Source organism: Nannospalax galili, unplaced genomic scaffold (genome assembly GCF_000622305.1).
Source record: "Nannospalax galili isolate Female #2095 unplaced genomic scaffold, S.galili_v1.0 scaffold566, whole genome shotgun sequence".
Taxonomy (NCBI): Eukaryota; Metazoa; Chordata; class Mammalia; order Rodentia; family Spalacidae; genus Nannospalax; species Nannospalax galili.
Window position 1 is genome coordinate 615,796 of NW_008355811.1, and position 27,715 is coordinate 643,510.

Here is a 27,715-nt window from a genome sequence, read left to right on the forward strand (position 1 = left end):
CTTTCAGGTCACTGGAAATTTACACATGTAAACTTGTGGCAATGGTGTCATCAAGCACAGGACCCATGCCAACTCAATTAAACAAAGGCCCAAAGGGAGGAAAAGAAATGGGTGGTGGGCCAGCCATAGACTGAGAACTATTAGAGACTGATTGATGCTAGATGAGAGAGTATACCTTACATTACAATCACTAGATGGGCTGACTAGACTTTGGTGGACGAATTTACACTGAAGGACATCTGTGTACAAACACTTGACTGGATGGGACTTAACGTGTATGGTGGAATACATGAGGTCCAGTGGTCAATGCCTACTCAGGTCCTGGATCCTCGACTGCTAAGAGGTCTTATTTTATCTCTCAGGGCTTTCTCTTTGCCCACAAACTCCTCAAAATAACATTGATTTTTACTTAATTCTACTGCCCTTCATTTTTTCCTTCCCTCACAGTTCACTGTCTTGCTGAATTCCAGTTTTCTTCATCAATACCATATTCATTCGTTCATTCATTCATTCATTCATCTGCTATTTTCTCTTCAGGCATTTATTGTAACTACATTGTAGGTCAATTGTTGTGGGGTTATAATAACGATGGTAAAAGACTAAAAAAATAAATAAATAAATAAATAAAATTAAAAAGATAAAAAGGAAAATGGAAATAGGTTCGTTTTTGTATATACAGAGATTATCTAAAAAACAAAACAAAATCTAAGAAAGTAAAAGCTACCACAGTCCAAGAGTATCACAAATGAATACTGAAATTGGCATTCAGCTTCTTAGGCATCACTGCAAACATGCAGTAGTAGAATGAGTCACTAGTATTTTGTAGCCTTTTACCTTTACAACAATTATTTTCCAAGTTGCTTGATGTTATGGTCAATCATGACTGTCAACTTGATTGAATTTAGAATTGCTTAAGAAACAGTCTCTGAGCATGTTTGTGAGGGCAGTTCAAAGACAGCTGAGGAGAGATGACCCACCATGAATTTGGGCTGAGTCCCCAGAATAAACAAAATGGGTAAAGAGGCAATAAAGCCTAATGAGTACAGCATTCCTCTCAGTCTACTTCCTGACTGCAGAGGCAAATGTTACCAACTGTCTCACACTCTAACTGCCACAACTTTCCTGCCATGATAGACTGTACCCTTAAAGTATAGGCTAAAATAAACCCTTTTTTTCTTTCAGTTGCTTTTATTAGGTATTTGGTCATAGCAACGAGAACAATATACTTGGTAGTCCATCACTACCATTCATTTTAGTGAACATTTTAGTCATATGACATTTAACCTCTATCATCACTGAAAAAAAAAGCTTTGTACCAGCCCCACTATTTCTTTAGGATCCAACAACTGTGCTGGCTGGGCATGGTGGTGCACACCTTTAATCCCAGCACTCAGGAGGCAGAGGCAGGCGAACTTTGTGAGTTCAAGGCCAGCTGCAGCTACAGGGAGACCCTGTCTCAAAAAGACAAAAAAAAAAAAAAACCCCACCAAATCAAAAAACAATACTACTGTGCAAAGTAGTATGCATACATTCATTTGTGGACTAATTACTAAAACTGTCTCTCAAACCAGTCATTAGTTCCTGCCTAGAGCTCTTGCCACTCTCTTCACTGGCAGTTTTATGGGCATAGGAACAGCAGGCTTTTTTTTGGAACCATGTTTCTCATGCTTGGACATCCTCTCTTTGTAGAAGGGGCTCTCCCACAAAACCTACACAAAGAGCTGAGTCTGAGCACCTGGGACCCTAATCCTAGCTCAAACTAGTTGCTATTAGTCTATGCACCCAAATTTCTTCACTTGTAAAAGGCAATACAACACAAACCCCTGCCTTGGGGATCTGAGCATCAAACCAGGAGACTAACACAGAGCTCCTAGGATGACACTGGTCAGGTGAGCCTCCAATGAGGCATTCTAGTCAGGTTGCTAAGACACAGAAGATCACATTATACTAACTGCTGCAGAATGGAGCGTGGATCTCTCTAAACACCACTTGTTTCTTGTTATATTCCTTGCTTCAAACCCTCAAATGCTCTTCCTGCTGCCAAATGGTCACCTGTGAGCTGGCCATGGAGTCTAGGTATCTGCCTGCAGTATACATGCACTATGTCCTATGTTCCAGCCACACTGGCCTTGGCACTCTTACCTCTACCCATCCAGTGCAAAGCATCAGACAGCCTGAGCACTGTGTCCACCCCTCATTATTTGCCCTCCACTGCTCCTGAGAGGCCTGGTGACACCTTGATGGTTCTTTAAGTTCTGCTAATACAATCTGCCACACGTACAGTAGCTTATCTTCCCCAAGGATTAAAACTTTCAGGTTAAGAAAAGATCACTGCTCCTACTTCACTTCTAAGTCTGCCACACCATCGAACATGCTCCTGAGTAAGCAACAACAGTCCAACTGAAATGCAGAGATGGGATCACACAAGATGGTTCAACAGGTAAAGGTACTTGCTACACAAGCATAGTGACTTGAGTTCAATCCCTGGAACCCACATAATGGTGGAAGGAGAAAACCAACTCCACAAAGTTATAATCTGCTGATCTGCACACACACATTAGGGCCTGTGCACATATGCACACATACACAGGTGAACACGCGCACACACAAACACACCATGAACACAGAGTAATTAAAAGCAAACAAAAATAACCCCAAACTTCTGAAATGTAGAGATGATGCTTTTGGAAAAGAAATGAACAAAATGGAACTTACAAGTCGGGCCACTTGGAGGTTAGCCACTGTGGTGCCTGTGAGCAAAGCCCCAGGCCGTGGGGCTGTGACTGTGGTGAGCTGGGGACTCTGCTGCTGCTGCTGTGGGGGCTGTGGGGGCTGCACTTGCACAGGTTGCTGGGGGGGGCCCGGCTGGGCCTGCGGTGGTGGAGGCTGTGGTGGCAGCTGCATCTTCTGTTTCTGCATCTTGATGATGTGTTCCTGAAACACAAATAAGTCATGTTCTCCACACAAACTGGCTGTATGTCACCCCCCATCTCTGCTAAGTACCCAGGTATACATTAGCTAATGTCCCTGCCCCAGCCTGCGGGGTCAGCAATGCGGGGTACCTGGAGTGGGGAGTGGGGATTTGGATGGGGCAAGAGACAAGAGAAATGGAGACAAGACACGGTTCTGATCAAGTCTCGTTTATTGCAGCACAAGCATGGGGTTAAATAGAGAATGAGAACAAAGGAGTAAAGACTGGGAATAATCATATCAGCAGGACAGCAGGGACCCAGATGTACTGAAAACAAGGCTGCGGGCCAAGGCCGCGGGATCCATCCCGTGCCTGCCGGAGGAGGAAAGGAGGACAAGGCCGTGGGCCAAGGCCGCGGGCTCCATCCCATGCCTGCGGGAGGAGAGTGGGCAGAATGGAAAGTTACCAGCTTAGGTCTGTCAGCAGTTTTGAGAAATGGCTGAGCCTCAGGCTCCCAACATGTCCCCACAACCAAGTGGCCACTAATGAAAATCAGCACTTCACCAGGAAATGGGACAGCAACTCTGACAGATTACTAAGTTCATAGCAAGCATTCTGGGTTCTTATCTCTCAAGTCAATTTAAATATACAGAACCATCAAACTTAATTACTATTAAGTTTAACAGTAATAACTTAGTAACTAAACCTCCTCATAGTAATATCTTAGTAATAAACCTTATGCCAAAAAAAAAAAAAAAATGAAGCCAGGCATAGTACCACAGGCCTTTAATCCCAGCACTTGGGAGGCAGAGGCAGATGGATCTCTGTGAATTCAAGGCCAGCCTGGTCAATATAGTGAGTTCCAGGACAGCTGGGGCTACAGGGAGACCCTTTCTCAGTAAGATGAAAAAAATAAAGTGAAAACATCAAGACATCAAGATACTAAGCTGAGCATGGTGGCTCAAACCTACAATCCCAATACAAGGGAGGAAGAAGTGGCAGGAGGATCAGGAATTCAAAGCCAGCCTCAGCTACATAGCTAATTCAAGGCCTGCCTGGACTACATGAGACCTCAACTCAAAAACAAACAAAAAAACAAAGCTTAGTAAGTAATACATTAGCTCTGAAAGCATTTTTTTTTTTTAAGGTTTTATTTTTCTACTCCAAAGAAAATGTATGAAGACTTGTTACAAATCTCTTGGACATGTCAGAAATGTCAATGGCTTTGAAACTCAATTAGAAGAAGGTGGGTGGGTGAAGGATTAAGAAACCAGGTGAATGAGGGAGAGTAGAGCTTATGGAAGTTGTAATGTGTCCCTGAAGAAGTGTCTCGGTGCCTGGGGTCAGAGCTACCAATTTGCCTCTGCTGGGCCCAGAACACCTGGGCATAATTACTCTTAATTTACTGGCAGAAACATGCTAGACAAGGCCGTCCAATTCAGCACCCACAGTCTCATGTAGCTACCAAGCCCCTGAAACAAGAAGTGGAATGTCATAGTCTGTGGCATTTCATGTGCTTTATAGTTATTTAGTAGCTACTAAAGCTGGCAGACAGCCCCCAATCCCCAATCTGAGATGAATGGCTCTAATCATTTCTCAAAAGGAACAAGGTGGGCACCCATACTGAGGTGGCCACAAGCACACTCAGGAGGGCCCAACAGAAAGCTGACACTGTCACTGTCACAAAAGAAACACAGCACAAGGGACTGAAGAGATGGCTCGGTGGCTAAGAACATTTGCTGTTCTTCTAGGACCCTGGGTTCAATTCCCAGCACCCACGTGATGGATGACAACCATCTATAACTCCAGTTCCAGGGGATCTGACACCCTCTTCTGGCCTCTGTGGGGCACTGCACACACATGGTACACTTATATACATGCAGGCAAGACACTCATACACATAAAAATTAAAATATTTTTTAAAAAAGAAACACAGGACAACTGACACATTCTGGCTCCTTCCCAAGTCTCTTGGAGGTAGTTTCAGCTCAGCTCTAAAGAGTCAAGCCTCTGATCCAGAAGTTCACGAAATCAGGCCCTACAACAGACCCAGCAGCCAGTGAGAATCACCAGACAACTTCTAGTTCACATTTTATCAGCTTTTCTGGTTCCTTTTGATGCCACATATTTGTGATTCTCATTTGTGGCAAGGATACAGCATTACAAACCCAGCAAAATGGCACACAGACTGGTGAAACTAGGAACATCAGTTCAAATGAGTAACTTTGAGAAACACACTATGACCTAGCTGCTACCGAAGAGGTCAGGCTTTCATACTATCCTCTTTGAATGGTGAACACAAGCCTAGTTCTTCGGAAAATGAGCTGTGGAAATACTGCACAGGAGTCAGGCATGAAGATGCATTTACCAGCAAGAGACTATAGTCTCTAGTGCTATGACCAAGCCCAGAATCCCTTCTCAGAAGCATGACTTTTTGAGTATGGAAAGTTGTATTAAATACAAGAAAGTACATTCCCTACCTAAAAACAAAGATACATTTTTGCAACATAGGTTCTGGATTGCAGACAGGCTAGGTATGTCTATGGTGCTCTGGATGTACTCACCGGTGCCAGCTTGCCCACAGCTTTGATCTGTGCAGGGGACTGGGCCTGGCTCTGGAGCTGTGGAACTTGGACCTGGGAGGTCTGCTGCTGTTGCTGTTGTTGCTGCTGTTGCTGCTGCTGTTGCTGCTGTTGCTGCTGCTGCTGTTGGTGCTGCTGCTGCTGCCTGATGAGCTGAAATTGGGCAGGGGTGATGGTTTTTCCAGGAAGCTGAACTCCTGTGGCTGTGAAGAAGTTAGTTCATTAGATCTTCCCATCCTAAGCTCTCTAGGACCACATATGCTAGCTGCTGCTCTAATGAGTTCCAACAGCAGGTGCCAGTTCAGAGAAATAGTGAGTCTCCTTACCTTGGGACACCTGAGTCACTAAAGACCGGGTTGGGGTCTGCACTGGGGTCAGGTTGGTAGTGACCACAGCTGAGGCTGTCACAGAAGTGACTGCCCGAACTCCCTGCGTTGTTGCCATGGACACTAGGTCAGTGGTGGCAGTGGCTGGGGAGCCAACTGCTCGTTGCTGGGTATGGACCACCTGGGCAGGAGTAGAGCCTCCAGATGTCTACAAAGGCAAACATAAGAATGTATTACATTTTTTGGACCAGCATGCCACTTGCTGGGTAGGAAAAATTTCCCAGACTCCAGAATCAAGGAGTAGGTACATTCTGGAGTTGTCTTCCAGACAACTAAGATGCTAAGAGCATCACACATACTGTTTCTGATAAATTCAAAAACAAGCACCTTGAGCTACAGAGCAATGTGCTTTCACAGAGAATCAGATAAACCACAGAAAAGATTGTTTCAGGGGACAACATTCCCAACCATGTCCCTCTTGTTTCGTTTTCCCACAGTTTGATCCTTAGGAACATGACAAATTCCTGACTCACCCCCACAAACCCATGGGTGTTCCTACTATAGCCTACTCCTTACTATACTGCTATCCTGAAGCAGCACAGAAGTTGTGCCCTGTGACTCCAGCTAACTGCTCAGGGTGTCATGCCTCTCAACTTCTCCTGACTTGTCACTTGGAACGATTCTGGCCTCCTACGTGCCATGTGGTGCTCTAGAATAGAGGAAGCCAGAGTGACCCTGGTCCCACATCCTTGGCAGTCTACAATAAACCCTTCTCATTCCTTCTTTGAAATGTCCTTAAATGTGTCCAGTGCCTTCATTAGGACAGTCCATGGGCAGTTTAGCTTATGGTCCTTCTGTCTGTGGATTTAAACTCGGCATTTTATTCTGCACTTCCTATTCAACTCAGCTAATATATGACTCTTTTTACCCCCTTTCTAAACTTTTCAACATTATTTTTCTCATCCAACTTTTCCCTATTAATGTTTGGAAGTCACATTATTTTATTCCTTTGGTGGCTTGTCTGAAAATTGTATTGTTGAGTATTTACAAAACCTGAATTTAATCCATAATTTTACATTCTTGAGATTTTAAAACATTTTAACACATTTACCAACTCACAAATTTTTAATACTATGAATTTTGCCACGTTTAGCCTCATGGAGAGTAACCATTGTTATGAAGTTGTATCCTCCTCAGGCTATACTGTCACTTTTGCCTTTGCTTCTCAGACCTTCAGGTTGGGAGTTGCCTCCCTCTACCTGAAGTACTCAGTTTTACTTAAGGCCTACTGTAATTATTCTCTTCCATTCTTATTTGAAAATACCTTTATTTTGTCATTGTTTTAAACCCCACATGTCAGGCACATGCTCTATCTCTGAACTATAGCCCTAGCCTTGTTTCATTCTTTAAGAAATTTTCAAAAAAACATAAAACAAGAGTGGCAGTTATCTTCTTCATTCATTACAATAATGTTCCATGGGCTTCATTAAGCAGCAAGCTGCTGCTCCACAGAAAGCAGTCTTTGTTGTTGTTTTTGTTTGTTTGAGACAGGGTCTCCCTATAGCCCTAGATGGCCTAGAACTCACTATGTAGACCAGTATGGCCTTGATCTCACAGAGATCTGCTGGCCTCTGCCTCCCAAGTGTTGGTTTAAAGGAGTATGCTACCATGCCTGGTTATTTTTAAACTTTTTTTTTTTTCCTGTAGAACTGAGAATGGAAGCCAGGGCCATGGGGCATGCTAGGTAAGCACTCTACCACTGAGCTACATACCCAGCCCCAGTCTTGCTCTTCCTTGTCTGTTAAAGATTTCTGCCACCAACATCACATAGGTATGGATTCCTGTATCATCCTCCAAAAAAAAAAAAAAAAAGCTTTACTTAGTGTATGTGCATGCATGCACACATATATGAAGAAGACAAACTCTGAGAGTTGGTTCTCTGTTTCTACCTTGCAACTGAATTCAGGTGGTCCTACTTGGTAGCAAGTGCCTTTACCGGCTGAGCCATCTTCCCAGTTCTCCTCTTTCATCCTTGGGCTATTAGGACCAATGTCTTTAGCTAGTGCTAGATGATTTTGGGGGTGGGAAGGTCTCTTTAAGACAGGGTCTCTCTGTAGCCCCAGCTGGCCTGGTGCTCACTACATAGACCAGACCTTGAACTCACAGAGATCTGCCTGCCTCTGCCTCCCGAGTGCTGGGGTTAAAGGTGTGCACCACCAAACCCAGCACTAGAAGATTTTTTAAAAAATTTATTTATGTGTATGGGTGTTTTGCTTATACGTACGTAAGTGCACCTGTGTTGTGCAATGCCTGCACTGTATCTATATAATACTGGACCCCATCCAACTCCATTTACTCATGTATCTACCTCTCTAGATTATCATAGCAACCACATCTCCTAGGAAAGGTACTCTGTAAAACCCAGAGGGAAAGCATGCTGCTTTGAGAGCACTATAGCTATGAAGTGTCACTTCTCCTGTTGGGGAAAGGTTACCTTTGGGTATGATTACATGGAAGTTAGGATATCAGTCCTCACTACTCAATCTGTTTCATTCTGACCATGAGTTATGAAAGAAAAGCAGGTGGTTAACACTAGATAGATCCTCTGATCACATGGTTTGCCTCAGAGGGCAATTCCTTTCCACCTAGGGGGATCATCTTCCCACAGCTGGTTTCTACCTTATCACAGAGGGTAATGTCTCTCTCTACTGCTCAGCTCCCTTCACTCTGGGAGCCAAGCTGCTTGCTGCTCACATGGGGTGCTGTGCCCACCTCCAGCACAGTGCCCTAGAAGGGTGACCACATTACCTCTGTTTCCCACTGGTATAGTGAGGCACAGGTGAAGGGCATTTGAATCAAGGGGACTGGATATTGTGTCCTCATATCCCACCTCCCTCCTCTCTGAAAACTTGTCCTGTGGGGAAAATTCATCCTTCTCTAATAATACAAAAGAAAACTGTCCCCTAACACCTAAGGGTTCCCAAATTGCTACAATGATCAGCTGCTTATTTTATGAAATTCAAACTAAATCAGTACTTTTCTCATCTATGCAACACTAATTAAAGCATGCAATTTTCCAAGAATCCCATGGAGTGCCCTCTAAGCATGGTAACAACTCACAGTCAAGGCTCCAGGAGCCACAGGAGATGCCAGACGCTTGTTAATAGACTGGAAGGTAGCAGCAGGGACACCTGCTATCGTGTTCACAATCACATTTCCACTCACAGTACCTGCGGAGAAGGATGTGGGTAAGGCCAGTGAAGAAAGACCAATCTCCTATTTCAAGTCCTCTGCATCCTCCTCACCTGTTGGGATACTTGTCCCAGTGACTGATGTCTTAATGGTTCCTGCCTGTTGAAAACAGAAACTCAGGTAAGCTTAAGGCCAGGCTCTCCCCTGAGCAAACCCTACAAAGAAAGGCTATATTACACCAGCAAGATGCAAACTCCTGAGCATATTCCCTCAGCTGCCTTTAGTCTGCTACCATCACACTGTGTTTACTACCTGGGCTGCTTCCATCCTCCCCCCACCCCATGCCCCTCGGCCCTCACACCAGTAACACTTAAGCCTCTACCTGGTGCTTCTACCCTTCTCATGACTGCCTTCCTGTTGTTCAGGCCTCAAGTCAAATGCTGCATCCTCAAAAAGAATCTTCCTACCAACCAACCACTGTCCAGCTTTGATTTCTTCCTGCCATTATCAGAGTGTTCTATTCTACTCCCCAGGTCCCCATAGGAGGCAAACTGCATTGAGCAGGAATAATGACATCAGCATCACTGTAAAGGTCCCCATATCATACAGTATTCAGTAAATGGATCATTTGAGTGAATAAAGAATATTGCTCAACCACATACAAAACCCCACCAAAGCCTTCAGGGACTGGAGAGATGGCTCAGTTGATAAAGCATTTGCTATGCAAGTGTAAGGATCTGCACTGAATCAACATTCATATATTAAAAAAAACAAAAAACAAAAAAACAACCAGACACGGTGGCACATGCTTGCAATTGCAGTAATGGGTAGGAGCAGACAGGAGGATCTCTGGAGCTCATTGGCCAGCTAGCTAGGTTAGCCAAATTAGCAAGCCTCAGCCCCAGCAAGAGACCTGGCCCCAAAGCAAGGTGGGCGACTCCGGAGGTCAAAAGTTGACCTATGGCCTAAATATGTACTAGTAGACTTCTGTGTGGTCATATGCATGCACAAAAATTTTCATGTCTAGCTGACAGTTTGAAGTATCATCCCTGTTCCCTTCAAATGTGACCTACATGTGTTTTCAAAGTCTGTGTGACAAACAACACAGGAAAGGAACACACCAAGCATGTATGTCAACAATTGTGTATTGTCAACAGAATATACGTCAAAAGAAATTCATAACTTGAATTTCTGTACTTTGGCTATTTTGTGTGCTTATGGTGTTAGCATGTGAGCATAAAAATGTATGTTCTCAGGAAAGAAAGTGGAATGTCCTCAGATGGTGGCAGTGCCTAGCCCTGATCCCTATACCAGAAAAGTGGCTTTACCCACAACATGAGCTTTGGAGGATAGCAAAGCCAGGTGAAAACACAGCCTTCTCCTAAGACAGGACTTTATAGAGGGAGGTTTAGAGGCTCTTACCAGCACAGCAGCGCTGCCTACTGTTGTCATCGTGGGCTGCCCCTTCGACTGGGCCTGCACTGGCTGTGACTGTGACTGTGACTGGGTCTGGGTCTGGGTCTGGGTCTGGATGGTAGGCTGCCCTGAAGATGGCTGGTTGCCTGTTGACTGTGGCTGGGGCAGTGGTGGTGGTGGCTGCTGTGGGGGTGGTGGGGGCTGGGGCTGGGGCTGGGGCGGCGGCTGCTGCTGCTGCTGCTGCTGTTGCTGCTGCTGCTGCTGCTGCTGCTGCTGCTGTTGAGGGGGTGGTTGTGTCACAGTCGGCTGCTGTGCCTTCTGCTGATCAGCCAAAGCCTAGAAGGATCAGTCAGATAGGAAGAGAAGCTGCTAAAGGAACTGGACCCAGCCAAGTGATGCCATGTCACAGCAATATGTTCCCAGAGGACCCAGGGCACCATACCTTTTTCTCTTTTGCGATTCGCTCCGCACGGAGAGATGCAACTTGAATAGGAGGCAGTGGTTTGTCATAGTTGATTCCACTGAAAGATAAAAGTTAAAGAGAGCAGCCCCTTTATCTACAGCTTTAATTACATGTGTCAGCCATGGTCAAAATAGTTTTTAAAAAATTCTAGCCCAATGTGATTGGCACATGCTAAACTTTTAGACCCAGCACTTGGGAGGCAGAGACAGGCTATCTCTGTGAAAATGAGGATGGAGGTAAGCCCAGTCTACATAGTGAGTTCCAGGCCAGCTAAGGCTACAGGGAGACCCTGTCTCAAGAAGACCAAAAAAAGAAAAGAAAATTCTAAAAACCACCAATTCATTGGTTTAAAAAATTTTGTTTTAGCTAGGAGTGGTGGTACACACCTGTAATCCCGGCACTTGGGAGGCAGAGGCAGGTGGATCTCTGTGAGTTCAAGGCCAGCCTGGTCTACACAGTGAGTTCCAGGACAGCTGGGGCTTACAGGGAGACCCTGCTTCAAAAAGACCAAAAAAAAAATTTTTTTGTTTAAATTTTTGATTTCTATTTTATGTGTTTAAATACTATTTTATGTTTTGCTTGTGTGCAAGTGCACCCATGCTGTGCAGTGCCTTTAGTGGCCAAAAAATGTGTTTGGATCCCCTGGAACTAGAGTTATGTATGGTTGTTAGCTACCATTTGGGTGCTGGGAACTGAACCCAGGTCCTCTGCAAGAACAGCCAGTACTTTTAACCACTGAGCCATCTCTCCAGCCCCCATTATTTGTTTTTAAAAGATTTTATTTTTAATTATGTCTATGTGTACATATATGTGTAGGAATACGTGCACATGAGTGCAAATGCCCATGGAAGCCCGAAGAGGGCACTGGATCCCTTAGAGGTGGAGTTACAGGAGGTTGTGAGCCACCTAATATAGGTGCTTAGAACTGACTTGGGTGCCTTAAGAGTAGTACATGCTCTTAAACTGCCAAGCCATCTCTCCATCCCATAATTCATTAGTTTTTTTCAAAAAATTTTTAATTTTTTTTTATTTTATGTCTATGAGTGTACTGCTTGCATGCATGTGAGTGTACCCGTGTTGTGCAATGCCCATGAAAAGTCAGAAGAGGATGCCGGATTCCCTTATGGATGGTTGTTAGCCACCATGTGGGTGTTGGGATTTGAACTTGGGTCTTCTGAAAGAGTAATCAGTGCTCTTAACCACTGAGCCATCTCTCCAGCCCCACAATTCATTAGTTTTAAACTGCATATTGTTCAGAGTACTCTGATGAAATCATGTATTGCTCCATTCTTTCCAGCCTAAGGTATGGGTTGTCCTTTGGACAAGTATGTCCACATTGCCTATACTATTCACCTACTAGTCACTCAGTCCACAGTCTCTGCTATCAGACTGGCTATATCTCAGGTCTATGTCAAATAACCCTGACTTTACTTAATAACATAGAAAAAGAGCAATGCTGGCAATCTGGATATGCCAGAAAAACATCAGACAGTACTTAAATAAAAAGGTGAAAGAATAGCATACAGAGCATGATGACTCACACCTGTACAGGATCCTGCCACTCTCAAGGCTGAGGCAAGGGGATGTTATGAGTTCAAGGTCAGTCTGTGCTACAGAGTAACATCTTATCTCAGAAAGAAAAGAGAAACAAAAAATGCCCAGCATACATAAGGTTCAGTACTTTCTGCAGTTTCAGGTACCCACTATTGGTACCTGAGCTCTGTGGATCTGCCCCAGACACACCTCCATGAATCCTCTAAGTCTACAAGGAATGCAGAGTCTACCTGAAGCTACCCCACAACTCTCTGGACAAGCTCCCCATTAGAGACACAGCCACAGTCTCCTACCAACACCCCAGATCAAATGCTCGACTGTTTGATCCCTCACATCCAGCTGTGTGAGAGTCCTGCTCAGACTATCATAGTCCCCCAGCTCATGCAGCAAAGACTGCTTCTGCCTACACAGATCTGGTGACTCTGAGTGTCCTACCTTTGGCTACCTCTTCAGGTCCAGCTCACACCCCACCTTCCCAGGGAGATGACTGAATAGTCCCCAGAATACCCAAAGCTCCTCTCCCTGAACACTTAAGGCTCTTCTCATAGTCCTACACTGTGCTCAAAACATCTTCAGGGATCCCTGGTCCCTCTTTCTTACTTACTACATACACTTCTAGGGGCACTGTGTGGCCACGCTAGCCCTTAAGCTATTAATAAACACTAACTGAATTAACTCATCACTTCATCTAACCAATAAGCACCACTGCAGAGATGTAGACAACAAATGAGCAATACGTGGCAGGGCCGGGCTTCAAGTTTCCACAGATTGGTCCATCCCCTAGAGACAGAACACCAAGATGTAAAGAGCTAGATAGAGCCCAGGTCATACAGAGTACTGCTAAAGAGAGCCATCACAAGTTCAGTAGATGTTTCATGAGCTGACTGTCTTTGGCAAGGACCACTTTCTGGCCATGTAGCAAAGAGACATGCAGCATTTAGCAGGAAAGTAAAGGCTGGATGGGACGTGACCAATGTGCACACAGCAGTGATAAAGAGAGAGCAGTGGCTGTTTCAGATGAGCAGATTTCCTTCGTTAACAGTATCCCAGAAATCCGAGCATACAAAAATGCTGCCAGCAACCAGTCCAGCACTCAGATCCAAACAGCTCAAAGGTTAGCTTGCTTACTTCCTCCCATCTTCCCATTTTACCATCCCCGCACCAACTCATTTCTTTTTCCTTTGCTAAATCACAAGCATGTATACTCACCTCTAAACTTAATATTGTTTTATGAGACAACCAATAAAACCTATACCTGAAGGAAGGCAGAGCTGGACAAAGTTCCTTATAGTCCATCACTCTCTCAGACCTGAAACATACTCCTTATGCCTGAGAACAATGCCCCTACCACAAAGCATGCAAGGACAATGGCCCTTATAGATGCAGAACATGGCTCTCCATGTCCTTGCGTAGCAAAGGCCACCTCAGGCATGCGCTGCTTGAGGGCAAGAGACCTCATGGTTTCTCAAGCTCAGAGACTACACCATTCTGTCCAGGGCAGGATGGAATATGCTACACTACTCAACTTAAGTGAATACTCAAACTCACTTCAAAGATGAAAAATGTGTCAGAAGTACCTTTCTGCCAGCACTGAGGCATGCTTGGGATTCTTCTGAAAGGGATTCATGCCAAGCCTGCAGCATAGAAATAAGAGAGCAGTTACAAGGGGAAAATATAAGCAAGAGCAAATCTCAAATCACCAGCCTCTCAGCTGATGTCACAGTGACAGAATGAGAGTCCAGGGAACATACAGAGGCTTGATTGGGGGGCTTCTCTTGCCAGCGGTCATTTTCATCAGATCAAAGTGACTTGTGTACAGCTGGGTGTGAGTGGCATTCTCATCCTGGGCATAAATCTGGCTCGTGCGAAGTGGACGATTATTCTTACTCTGAAACAAAATTGACAGGACTTCATCAAGTTTAGACTATCAGCCTGACAGACAACTGCTCTGGAAATTATTGAATCAGAAGCCTGTGACTAAGCTCCAATGGCTACACCCAAGTTTCCTTTTCCATCTATCATCTATCTATCATCTATCTATCTATCTATCTATCTATCTATCTATCTATCTATCTATCTATCTATCAATCATCTATCTATCTATCTATCTATCTATCTATCATTTTGCTTGTTGTTTTGAGACAGGGTTTCCCTGTAGCCCCAGCTGGTCTGGAACTCACTATATAGACCACACTGGCCTTGATCTCACAGAGATCCGCCTGCCTCTGCCTCCTGAGTGCTGGGATTAAAGGCATCCCCAGCCCTTGCTTTTTGAGATAACATAGTACAACAGTAGTAATACTGGGTGGTTATCATTTCCTGGTAGCTGACAATATTTCCCAATCCTTAGGAATCCTTGGTCAGTTGGGTTTCCCCTTCAGCTAAGGAAAAAAAGGCTGTACAAAGTACTCAGGGTCACACTCTGGGGTGAAATGGTAGGTGATGGGGTGGAGCTGGCTGAAAGTCTTCACTTATTAGGTCCAATACCCACAGACGCAAAGGGGGGGGGTAGTGCTGATCCCACAGAGATCTTCTACTATAGTGGACAGCAAAGGCGACAGGAATGTCTAAGAGTGCATTCCTTTATGGCTGTGGCATCATTTGTGCCTAGTGATCTTTCCTGCATAAATCCCACAGCTAAACTAAAAAGGCCATTCAACTGTCATCTACTTGTGCACCTCCTTGCTACAAAGATACCTAAGTACTCCACAGAACTTCAAAGCATTTCCCTCATGTATAGAGAGAACCAGAAATACAATCTGTGCAAGATCAAAGGTGCTCAGAGATGAGAGTTCACAACCCTCCTGGCCCAGGACTCTTTCTACCCCTCAGCATCTCTAAACCCCAACCAACCCCATGACTGGAGTCAGTGAGGTATACACAGTACACCTGTGATGTACTTAGGCAAGTACACAAATGTGCACATATCTTACATTCCAAGGAAAGTCAGAACTAAAACAAAACAAAACAAAAACAAAAATATTGTGCAAAGTTACATGTATCTGCTTCCCTACTGTCCCCTACATGAGCATTCTCCTATCAAAAAAAAAACTAAAAAAACAAAACAAAACAAAACAAAACACCACAAAAACAAAAACAAAGCTAGACAAAGGGAGGCAGGGAAAAGGGAGAGTAAGAGCTGGTACATCACCCACCATCAGAATAAAGGCAAGCTAAGGCCAGAGGCAGGAAGGATTGTGTGTTCAGTGACAAAGCCCTGGTTGGCTCTAGCTATGGTGGTTTCAGGGCTACAAGCCTGTAGCTATCCTATGCTTACTCACATCTAGCCTCATGCCACAGGCCTCAAACAGGGCATCAACAACAGGGAGGCTCTGGACATCCCTGAGGGAGGCTCAGTGAATCACTGTGTGGTCCCTCCTTCAGGTGAAGAAGCAAATCCTCTATGCATAGGAATAAAAGGCACTCGAGAAAATCCTAGGTGCTGCATTGCTCCTATTCCAATCCGGGCTCACTCTGAATCTCCCTGTGCTCCTTTGCACAGGCACTTACACAAAGCTTTCCAACTCATTCAGAACACCTCCTCGTACCTTATAAATATTTTGTGCCTTTTTCTTTGGATTAGCTTCACATATAGGCTATAAGAGAAGAAAAAATTTTAGCTTTATTTTTTTTCAATATTAAGGTAATGGCCCTTATTATTATAAATGCTTCCAGAACATAAGAGAGTGAATGTGAGATTTCAGGAAGTTTTATGGTGGAGGTACCACAAAATGGTATCATGAGGAAGGCTTGCTTTTTAATTAAAAAAGCAAACAAATGCTTTGTTCTGAGAGGAGTTACTTTAGAAATGACAAGAGATGGCTGAAAGAGTGGTCACAGAAGTGAGTGTGGCAACCTTGTCCTGAGGATACATGTGGCTCTTATGTCAAGGTCATTTTCACAAATTGCAACTAAAACAGCAAATTCAGTACAAGGACTAGACGTCTGTTTTGACAATGTCACCACTGCTCCTATGTTGATGACACCCCTAGGTAGTAATCAGAAAACCAGTGCTGTCTGCACACGTGCCCTGACAATGGGACTCAACATTTACAAATACTGGTGTGACAGGGCCTGCAGATATTGTGCAGAGAGATTAGCAGTCAAGTGGCAAAAAGGAAGGAGCCATGTAAAGAAAGCTAAATGGAAAAATAGAAAGTGACAAACTCAGCGCAGGTGGGGAACAGTAGCACTGACTCATCTCAGGCCAGGATGAAAGACACAATGTTTTGGCTATACTATCATTACATAAAGACTTACAATGCTCAAAGTTAACCCAGAAACAGATTGTGCTTATCAAACCCCAGATTCAGCTTGAACACAGCAGAGAAAATAAGAGCAGACTCTTCTTTAAGTAAGCTAGTTACCAAGAGTTCTTTTACTTATCCAAAAAACAAACAAACAAAAAAAAACTAGCTATATCCAATGACTGGATGGCACAGTTTTCTACACTGCAGCAACAACACAAATGCTGGTATCTGTATGCTGCTAACACCAATCATGACACCAAGTGCAAGATGACTCTCCATGGCTGTCCATGTTGTAAGGTACTGTGCAGACATGGGCCTCAGTGACTGTGGAAGTTGACTTCACCAGTCTACAGGGACAGGCAAGCTGCCCAGTAATGCACAGCAGGACCTGGTTATTATGCAGGTCTTCATCCCAGGAAGACCAAGAAGGTCAAGCTCACCTTCCCCTCCTCTCTGGGAATAATGACATTCTCGTAACGGTTCCGGCACTGCTTGGAAGAGCGGTAGATTCGGCTGCAGGAGTTGACGACATCACTGACAAGGTCCCAATTAGGAGTGTGAGCAGGTGACACAATTGTGAGGTTCAAGGGCAGTTCGAGTAACTGCTTTACAGCCTGGAGGACAAGGTTTCAGATCACACAGGTCAAAAAATGCACTGGTGCTATCTTCCCTTGTGCCAAAGACACAAAGCAATCATACTGTGAATGCACCAACAAAGGAAGCAAACATGCTCACACCAAAGACAAGGCCACTTACCTGCAGCAGGGCCCAGTCCTCACCAATGAGCCACTCAGGACTATCCTGGGCAGGCTCCCCTGAGGACTTAACATAGGTGGGCAGAGGCTTGGCGAAGGGCGTCTGCTGCTTCAGCAGCAGGTTCTTCTTCTGCTCTTTGCCTTCACGTCGGATTTTCAACATACCGGGTGTTGCCCGGTCAAACAGGGACCGTGGCGGAACAACTGCCTCACCATGCCGCTGCTTCTTTTTCCTTCCTGCAGCTAAACAGGGGCAGACTTCAACAATATGGAACCAAGCAATACAGATTCAGCACCAACAGGGTAAGGTAAGAGCCAGGCATGGTGGTATATGGTTTTCAACCCAGGCAGAGGCAGGTGGATCTCTGTGGAATCTACATAGTGAGTTCCAGGCCAACTGGGGCTATAGGGAGACCCTGTCTCAAAAAAATAAAGGAAAGAAGAAAGCACACAAGAGGTGTGTGGATCAGAGGGCTATGGAAGCAACTGCTTAAGAAAAAAACCACTTTGTGTTTTACGAATTGTTTTTGGTTTTTTGAGACAGTCTCACTATGTAGCTTAGGCTGGACATGAACTCTCATGATTCTCCTGCCTCAGAATCCTAATGGATGGGTATTCATGGTACCCAACCCCCTTGTGGTTTTCTAGTACTGAGAGATATAACTATCCAGGTTCCTCACTTAAAAGGGTAGGTCCCAGGAACATGGTACAAGAGGTAATGAAGGGTATGTGGTTCCCTCCTCAGATTCCAACAGAAGGAAGAAGAGCCACAGACACTTGCCCTCCCCTCAGCACAGCACTGCCTGGGGGCAGAAATCTGTGGGGGTGCACACCTGAGGGGTCTGTTTTGTGCCGCTTGCGTTCCTTCCTCACATAAACTGGAGGCAGTTTAGCTTCTGGGATGGGTGTAGACTCATACATGAGACACATAACCGAGTCAATGTAGATGTCATTGTCATCCTGAGGAGGAGTGGGTGGAGTCCAGAGCTGTGTAGAGAAATCAAGTCCCATAAGCTACAGAGCTATAGAAAACTGGGCTCTCACTCAGGCATGTAGTGAGAGGGGGGTCACATACCGGCATAACTTCTGTCTGTCCATCAGCATCTTCATAGATATACTCCTGTGGAACATGAGCAAACTTAAAACTTAAATGGTTTCACACTATATGCCACAAATCACATATTTCAATATTTAAAGTCTTATAAGTCAGTCCAACAAGCCTAACTATAAGATTTAAAATTGTGTTTTACTCAAAGATTGACAATCTATCCATTCAGGAAAAAGTCAGTATCTCAATGAAGACCTCAAACCAAGTGTCCGTTATCAGGAAAGTGCTTTTAGAACAGGAATTAGGTGGGAGCAGGTATAACATAGGCCAAGGAAGCTGAGTGCTCTCCTCTAGGGTGGAGGCTTGAGGTACCATGCTGTAGGCATCCTCCCGAGTATAGGTGAGAAGTTCTGCCTCCTCCTGCTCAAGCTGCAGTTGGACCTCCCGCTCCTGCAGGGCCCGAGCATTGCGGGACTCCCAGTCCCTCACTGATGCTATCACCACATCCTAGCAGGATAGAGAAAAGAGAAAGGCCCTTAAAATTACAGCAAGCAGGAGTGATCTACTCCCCAGGCACTATGTAGGCATACGTGATGAATCCCCATGACTCTAACAAGGGGATGTCTTGGTTCTCACTGATAAACACCCACTTCCCCATAGCATATAACCCCCATCAGCTCCCAAGCTACTTCAAATGAAGTGCAGAGGGGCTGGAAAGATGGCTTAGTGATTAAGAGCACTCGCTGCTCTTGCATAGGACCCAGGTTCAGTTCTCAGCAACCACATGGCAGATCACAACTGTCTATAAATCCAGTTCTAGGGGACACAATGCCCTCGTCTGGCCTCCTTGGGCATTGCATGCATGTGGTGCACTCACATACATACAGGCAAAATCACACATACAGATTAAAAAAAATAAACTTGTTTTTATTTTTAAAGTCAGTGCAAGACATGAATGACATCAAGGTAAAAAGCAAGCAACACAGCAGCCTGTACAGGCCTTCCAAGATGTCTTTTCAGTGAGTCCTGCACTGCTAAGGTTTGGCTTTGTTTCTTTAAGTCACTTCACTTCAATCAAATTTGGTACTCAAAATTTTTACTTTTCACATGTTAAACTGACCAAATCCTGATCCCCTTACCTCACTGCTTCTCTCTTTTTCTTGCTCAATGGTTGTATGGAACAATTCCAAGTAATTCAATGCATATTTTTCAATTGGTGTAAGCTATTTAAAAAAATAAAAAAAAAAAAACTAACAAGTTAGTACCAAGTCAATAAAGGCCAATAAAATTCCTTATAAAATCCCCTCACTACATTTAAAGAGTGGCTGTTCTTATACAAAGTAAACAAAACATTTTACAAAAGGGTTCAAATGTTATAGCACTTAACTTTAAAGGGAGAAAGTTCCCAAACCTGTTCCATAAAGTCAGCCAGCTCCTCCAGTTGTGAAGGCTCCTCATCACATCGGGAGCTGTCCAAGTCTGAAGACACAACTTCAGTGCTGGATCCAGGCACAGCTTCCTCTGTGGACCTCTGGGCATCTTCCTCCAGATACTCAATGCTCTTGAGGGCCTACAGGGAGTCTGCAGTGAGACTACGAAGTGGACTTGTCAAACGCATGGGTTAGTAACATTAAAGTAGATGCCTGTGCTGTAAGTAATCACCAAGCCTCCAGGGAGGTAGTCCCTTCCTTTAAGAGTCTCAAACAGGAGCAGGGTGGCACACACCTTAATCCCAGCACTTGAGAAGCAGAAGCAGGAGGATCTCTGTGAGGTCGAGGACAGCCTGGTCTACACAGTGAGTTTCAGGCCAGCTGGGGCTACAGAAGACCCTGTCTCCAAACAAACAAATAAACAAACAAAACCAACAAAAAAACCCCAAACAACGAAAAGATTCTCAAACGTAAGTCAGATAATAGACACTCAGGTGATGAGAGACCATAGATTGATCTAAAAAACTCTGTGCTTTCCAAAATAACTATCAAGCTGGACAGGAAAAAAACCCATGAACAGAACACTGACATGGGCAAAGGATGATGATATGCCAAGATAAATGGGAGGACAATGAGGCTACCAGAACAGAGACTCCATGAACAAAGAGAGGCCATGCAGCTTCATCTCACACCAGGTAGACTATTAGCCACAGCTGCTGACACACAGGGAGAACCAGAGTCTACTGTACACAGCCCAAATACAAAAATAAGTCTACAGAAAACTGTAGTAGAGGTGCCCAAGAACATAAAGGACAGCTACCTAGCTTTGTCAGAATCTGAGGCATGCTCATTGAAAAGCTGCCAATGTCCACCTTTAAAGAAGCCAAGAGCACACATCTGACAGTGGCTAAGGAACATAGACAGGTCTCTCAGCTGAGATAATACAGCTGTGGGTCAGAAGATGCACAACAAAATCATGCAACCAGTTTTCGGAGCAATTTGGTAAAACCTGCAATTTAAACTATGATAGTACTGCACAAGACCCACAAAAATTAACAGAAATTATTTCTAAAAGGCATAAAGGAGGGTACCATGGTGACCTTGAAGAATTTTTTTTTTTGGCCTTTTTGAGACAGGTTCTTCCTGTAGCCCCAGCTGTCTTGGAACCCACCTGTGTAGACCAGGCTGGCCTTGAACGCACAGAGATCCACCTGCCTCTGCCTCCCAAGTGCTGGGATTAAAGGCGTGTGCCACCACGCCCAGCTGAAGAATCTTTTAAGCAGAACACAAGAGAAAAGAGCTCCAGATGGTGTCAGGTCTGGGAATCTTGGCTCATCAAGACAGAAAAACCACAGCATGGATGCCATGTCCATACCAAGTAGAGGCACTTAAGTCCACAAGGCATAAAGAATTCTTAAGAGGGGCTGGAGAGGTAGCTCATTGGTTAAGAGTACTGGCTGCTCTTATAGAGGACTTGCGTTCAAGTCCCAGCACCAACATGGCGGCTAACTGTTTATAACTCTAGTTCCTACCCAATGTCCTTTTCTGGTCTCTGTAGGCACCGCATATACATGATACACCTACATACAAGCAGGCAAAACACTCATATACATAAAATTACATAATAATAAGAAAAGTGGTTTTTTAAATATTTTATTTATTATTTTTATTTTATGTGTATGAGTGAATTACCTGCATGTATGTGAGTGTACCCATGTTGTGCAATGCCTCAGATCAGAAGAGGGCTTCCACTTCCCCTGGAACTGGAGTTAAGGATGGTTCGCAGCCGCCATGTGGGTGCTGGGAATCAAACCAAGATCCTCTGCAAGAGCTATCAGTGCTCTTAATCACTGAGCCATCTCTCCAGCCCCAGAAGAAAAGTTTTAAGTCTTGGAAGGAAGGGAGGGAGGGAGGACAAACTTAGCCAGTGATCAGCAAGATAGAGCAACAGGTAAAAGATCTTACCAATAAGCCTGATGACCTGAAGGGAGGGGAAAGGGAAAGAGGAGGGGAAGTGGAAGGGAGAAAAAAAACCTGACCAATAAGATGATCAGCAGGTAAAGGCATTTGCCATCAAGTCTGATGACCTGAATTCAATTCTCAGAACCCACATGCTGGAAGATGTCTACAAGTTGTCCTCTGACCTCCACACAAGCATGTGTGCATATGCACACAAAAACACATACAAATATTTAAACAAAAGCGGAGCAGCTCATCATGACCACTGTCAGTGAAAACAAGCTCTGACATCATGAACTACAGGCCAACACAGCAAACTAGAGCACTGCTACACACTATCCTTCACAGCTCTCAGAGAAAAGCAAGCAAACAAGTCATCAGTCACCACCCCAGTAAAACAACAGAATGAGAGATGTAGAGGTTTCCATGAGAAAGACACTGAAGGAGAGCATGGGGAGCAGGGTCTGGAGAGGAAGGAAGCCCCTTCCCTTCACTGTGGTAGAGAAGGAGTCATTCAACAAGTGAGGGACAGTTAAGGCCTAGTCTTGAGAGTGGAGAGGACTTTGGTCAGGCAGTGAATAGACTGGAGAGGAGGTAAGTAGCCCTGACAGGTACCCATTATATGACCATACAGACGGCCACTGCATTGGACCTACATGTCCAACTCTAAACCTTCTAGTATCAGCACTAAAACAGTAATATTCCTCAGACGCATCCAAAATATTACACCTCAACAAGGTACCATTGTGAGAGGAGCTAGACACTCTGGGGCCTTGTGTAGGTCTTCAAAGTCAGCTGTGTATTTTACAATGACTGTGCACCTGATAAAGGTGAACAATGTTTCTTCATTGGCTCAGGGGCCACATGGAGCTGGTGGCTACTTGAGTCAGAGGAGGAGGAGACAACACAGCTCAATACTGGAAATCAGCTCAATACTGGAAATCAAGTATGGCTCAATAAGTCTTAACAGACACAGGGGCAACAGCTGAAAGAGACTGTATCTTCATCACCACTCACTTAACATTTCTTTACAGTTAGGAGAGAAGAAATGAGGGAAGCAGAGCAGAAAGAAAGAAAGAAAGGAGGTAGATGGCAGAGTTGAGAGAAAGGGCTCACAGATCAGGGAAGAGTAATGACTGAGTGCTCAGAAGCTACGTGAGTAAATCACACAGTCACATCAGGAAAGCACATATGGTCAAGACTCAAACAGAATGTTCATTGTCAGACAAACAACACTTAGGGCTGACCAGATTTACTCTCACCTCTATGAAAGGTCTTGCAATCTTGGGTGCAATGGTTTCACTGACAGAAGGTTCCTGAGAAAGCACCACAAACTCCTCAGCTTTCACAGGAAAGCCAGCATCATCCATGGGTGAGTAAACCTCAAACAGCTCCTGGATAGTTCGCTGGACACAAATAAGCACATTATTTTCCAGGAACAGACATAATCCTATATTTAACTTTAGCCTTACGCAGCATGAATACCCATCAGACAAACAGTCCTCATTAGTGCATACACATTAAAATAAGACAATTCTGCAATGCATAGTGGCATACATGCCTTTAATCCCAGCACTTAGGAGGCAGACACAGCCCAATCTCTGGAATTAAAGGCTAATCTGGTCTGCATAAAGAGTTCCAGCCAGCCAGGGCTACACAGTCAGATATTGCCTTTGTTTTTGTTTTTGGTATTTTTGAGACAGGGTCTCAAAGTTCCAGGTAGCCTGGAACTTACTTTGTAGACCAGGCTGGCCTTGAACTCACAGAGATTTGCCTGCCTCTGTCTCTTAAGTGTTGGGACTAAAGGTGTGTGCCACCATACTAGCCCTGAGACCCTGTCTTTTAAAAAAAATAAATAAATAAATTTTTTTTTTGGTCTTTTTGAAACAGGGTCTTCCTGTAGCCCCAGCTGTCCTGGAACTCACTATGTAGACCAGGCTAGCCTTGAACTCACAGAGATCTGCCTGCCTCTGCCTCCTGAGTGCTGGGATTAAAGGCATGTGATACCACGCCTGGCCAAAAAACTTTTTAAAGAGATGATTCTGTTCACCCTGGTATTCTTCACCCTGAGTGAGGTTAGGAGGTGAGACAGGGTCTCACTATATAGCCCAGATTGGTATTAAATGCACTGTCCTCCTGCCTCAGCCTCCTGAGTGCTAGAATTGCAGGCCTACCATACCACAGGCAGAATTCTTAGCAAATGAAGGATACCTGAGTTAAGAATGCCATGGAGTAGTCATTTCCCTGAGCAGCTACTTCTCGGATCAAATCTTTAGTTCCATTTTTCAACAATTTCTCTTCAATAGAATTGCCACTGACAAGCCTACAAAAAAAAAAAAAAATATATATATATATATACACACACACACACACACACATATATATATACATACATACAGACACAGTGACAGTTAAATCACTTGGAAACCTAAGAAATCAACACCAGGCACAGGTGAAATGGTAGCCAGAGAAGCGGCACCAGCACCACCTTCTGATCAATACCTACTAGCCTCCAAACCCTCTTCAAGCCTGGCTCAAGTGGCTTCTCTGATCATTGCAGTTTGGTAGGCCATGTAGATCCACAACTTTTCACACTGTCCTGTGGGACATTCCTCTAACTAGTACTGTTTTTTCCCATCATCTTCAACCTGGAAATGTCTAACTCAGTCCTGGACTCATCACAAGCACTTGCCCTTCTTGAAATTTTCTCTGATTCTCTGACTCCAGCAGGCAGAGTTAAGCACTTCTCTGACTTGCCTGTTGAGACTCGTGCGTCAAAGAGATAATCCCATTCTTACCTAAGTATGGACAGTTTTCATGTGTCCCCTGAAAGTTGCTAGGCTCACAAAAGAAGCTAACAGAAGACTGAACTATGGGGTGTTGTCCCTGCTTAACAGACAATGGAACAGATGGTCTCAGGGTAGAGGCCCATGCAGGCCCCATCCACAGTCTATTATCTTCCCACAATGCTGACTCAGAAGATTCTAAACACTAAAATCTAAGAAAGCTCAAATTAAATGATTTTAGCAGGATTTATTTTTTTCAAATTTCATTTGAAAGAACAAATGAAATTTTTACAGAAAAAAAAAAAACTCTAAATAAGGAACCTAGATGAAGACAATCAAAGGGCACAAATTAGAAAGGAACAGACCTATAAATGCTGGGTAGAAAAACTATCCAACCAAGGGAAGTGGCAACATGATCCAGAAAGATTGAGAATGCATGAAATGGTAATATCATATCTGGGAAAATGCAGTGAAAGTCTGTTCTGTCTTGACCATATTAATGCATGGGCAGTACAAAGAAAAAAAAAATTACATTGCCGGGCGTGGTGGCGCACGCCTTTAATTCCAGCACTCCGGAGGCAGAGGCAGGTGGATCTCTGTGAGTTCAAGGCCAGCCTGCTCTACCTAGTCAGTTCCAGGCCAGCTGGGGCTACAGAGACACCCTGTCTCAAAAAGAGCAAAAAATAAAAATAAAAAATAAAAAACGTTATATCTGAGCATAAGGAACAGGGGGAAAAAGTCAGCCCAATTCTAATCCCTGAAATAACTATTGAAACATGCTCACATTTCCACCCACATTGTTTTGTAAGCACATCAATACATATGCATATAACAAGATGGCTGCCACCTTACATTCATGTGATCCCACATACATGAAGTGAGTGACCTCTGGGTTTGGTTTGGTTGAAACACAGTTGTTATTATGCAGCCCAGGTTAGCTTCAAGCTATAATCTTCCTGTCTCAGTTGTACAAATGCTGGGATTACAGCTTATGCCACCATGTCCAGCACAGGCAACATTTTTATAAAAATTATATTAATTGTGTGTGCACACATATAGGATATGCCACTGCCTATGTGTGGAGGTAAGAGGACAACTTGCAGTAGTTGGTTCTCTCCTTCTACCATGTGGGTCCTGGGGATTGAACTTGGGTTGTCAGGCTTGGTGGAAAGAGCCTGTAACTGCTGAGCCATCTCACCACTCCTGTGGGCAACTTTTTATAGATATACTGTTGTACAATACAGTCCTCCAAGCAAAAAAGCCACCATCTTCAGATAAGCTATGCCTGCCTGTAAGAGACCTGTTGACTGTTGACAGGTCCTCAGAAAAGGAGGGTGTGAGGAAGATAACTGGACCCTCACCTGAGAGTCCAGTGGTTCCTTCCTGTTCCTCCCAGCCATTCACATGCAATCCAGTCCTAACTACACATGGAGGTGTTAAAGTATACAGGCTGAGGAAAGTTAACTAAAGTAGGGACTCCATCTATGCAGCTATGGAGAAGTCATCATCCACTCCAGGGTACAGCTGCTTAGGAGAGATGTCCAATGGTTAGAGCACTTGCCGTTCTTACAGAGGACCTGGGTTCAATTCCCAGCACCTACACGGCAGCTAACAACCATCTGTAACTCTAGTTCCAGGGGATCTGACACCCTCTTCTGAACTCCATGGGCATTGCACAACATGGGTGTACTTACACACATGCAGGTAGTATACTCATATACCTAATAAAAAAATCATAAATGAAATATTAAAAAAATTCCTCACTTTTGCTCTATAAGTAAACTTAATAAGTTCATTGGTTCCATTGGGTAAAGTTTTAATAGAATCCTGATTTGGTTAGTTGTTGGGACCTTCCTTATAAGGAGGGGACAGACATTATTCGTATTTACCCAGGGAAAGAATTCTTATAATACTTATCTTCATCTTGGTTTGCCTTTCCATCCCCTTCCCCTAGGCAGGCAATGCAAAGGCTAATAGCCTGGGTGCACTCTGCCAGGTGTTCTAGGTGTGCAGCAGAAGGCACAGTGCTGTCCAGACATATGCCAACCTATACTTGCTTTCTTCACTAAGCAGCATGAAGAAATCCCCTCCAAATTCCTTTTCCTACTGGCTGTTCAATATATGTACAGCTCCACCCCAATGGGCACTCTGTTCCTGCTTTGTCCATGTGGGCAAGGCTTCAGTGAACACCCTTACAATGTGGGCAGATGCCTCAGCATGGTTATGACAGGGTAAAGGACAGAACACTTTAATTTTGTCATGTCTTGCCATGTTGCTTTCAGAACTGAGGCAACCCCTGTACCCTATAAACACACAGGAGCTTCTATTACCAGGGCTTGAAGCCCGACTCACCCTCCCTTTGCTGTGGTGCCTGCCTGGTAGACCTGAATAGGCATTTCATTGTATATTAAGCTTCCGTGTCTTCCTGCCCCCCAGTGAGCTAGATTTCTTTTCATGTTATTGTGACACAGAGAAATAACTATTCATATTACTAGGCTCTCTCCCTCTCTGCTTTTAAATAAAATTACCTTATTTTTTCTTTTCAACTTGTGAGACCAATCTGACCTTGCAAACAATGCTTACCTAGAAGAGACTATTCATCTTTTGCCTGTCTGGATTATGTTCCTAAGCAGGAAACAGGACACAGCTCCACTGTCTTACTCAGAGTCAGCTGAAGGTGCAACCATACTCATACATAAACTTATATAATAATAATAATAATAATAATAATACCACCCAGAAATATAGAAGGGCCACAGGTCTGTTCTCTGTCTCCCCCAGTTAGTTGTGTTTGACTAGTTATGATTTGTATTTGAAGATAATGATACAGAATGTCTTTCAACATACTTTATATTTTATAATAGTTAAAACAACCCAAATACAAACTGCTCTCCACAGATAGGCACTGTAAAAAGAGATATAACATTTGAGCATTGAACACCAGCAAGCCAACAGACCAGACATAAGCCATACAACTGAATTATAAGTTTAAGTAAATATTGAGTACAAAGACTAGATATACCAGCAGTAATAGTGATGTGTC

At 44.1% G+C, this 27,715-nt stretch overlaps 1 protein-coding gene across 14 annotated transcripts in view; it reads right to left on the reverse strand.

Annotated features, from left to right (window-relative positions):
* Ep400 (E1A binding protein p400) overlaps nt 1-27,715 on the reverse strand; it is a 152,902-nt gene that overhangs the window by 10,424 nt on the left and 114,763 nt on the right. For 9 of the 14 annotated variants that reach the window (XM_029556478.1, XM_029556476.1, XM_029556470.1 and 6 more), the window contains 19 exons: nt 24,098-24,209; nt 23,149-23,292; nt 19,909-20,067; nt 19,637-19,720; nt 18,870-19,004; nt 18,525-18,569; nt 18,283-18,436; nt 17,451-17,692; nt 17,135-17,308; nt 15,993-16,040; nt 14,196-14,332; nt 14,022-14,078; nt 10,870-10,948; nt 10,434-10,763; nt 9,125-9,170; nt 8,940-9,049; nt 5,820-6,027; nt 5,476-5,696; nt 2,716-2,934 (listed from right to left, as the gene is read on the reverse strand). In XM_029556478.1, coding sequence (XP_029412338.1) covers nt 2,716-2,934; nt 5,476-5,696; nt 5,820-6,027; nt 8,940-9,049; nt 9,125-9,170; nt 10,434-10,763; nt 10,870-10,948; nt 14,022-14,078; nt 14,196-14,332; nt 15,993-16,040; nt 17,135-17,308; nt 17,451-17,692; nt 18,283-18,436; nt 18,525-18,569; nt 18,870-19,004; nt 19,637-19,720; nt 19,909-20,067; nt 23,149-23,292; nt 24,098-24,209 — 2,704 coding nt within the window. The remainder of the gene's footprint in view (nt 1-2,715; nt 2,935-5,475; nt 5,697-5,819; nt 6,028-8,939; nt 9,050-9,124; nt 9,171-10,433; nt 10,764-10,869; nt 10,949-14,021; nt 14,079-14,195; nt 14,333-15,992; nt 16,041-17,134; nt 17,309-17,450; nt 17,693-18,282; nt 18,437-18,524; nt 18,570-18,869; nt 19,005-19,636; nt 19,721-19,908; nt 20,068-23,148; nt 23,293-24,097; nt 24,210-27,715) is intronic. The other 5 variants (XM_029556475.1, XM_017803365.2, XM_029556482.1 and 2 more) reach the window with 2 other exon arrangements.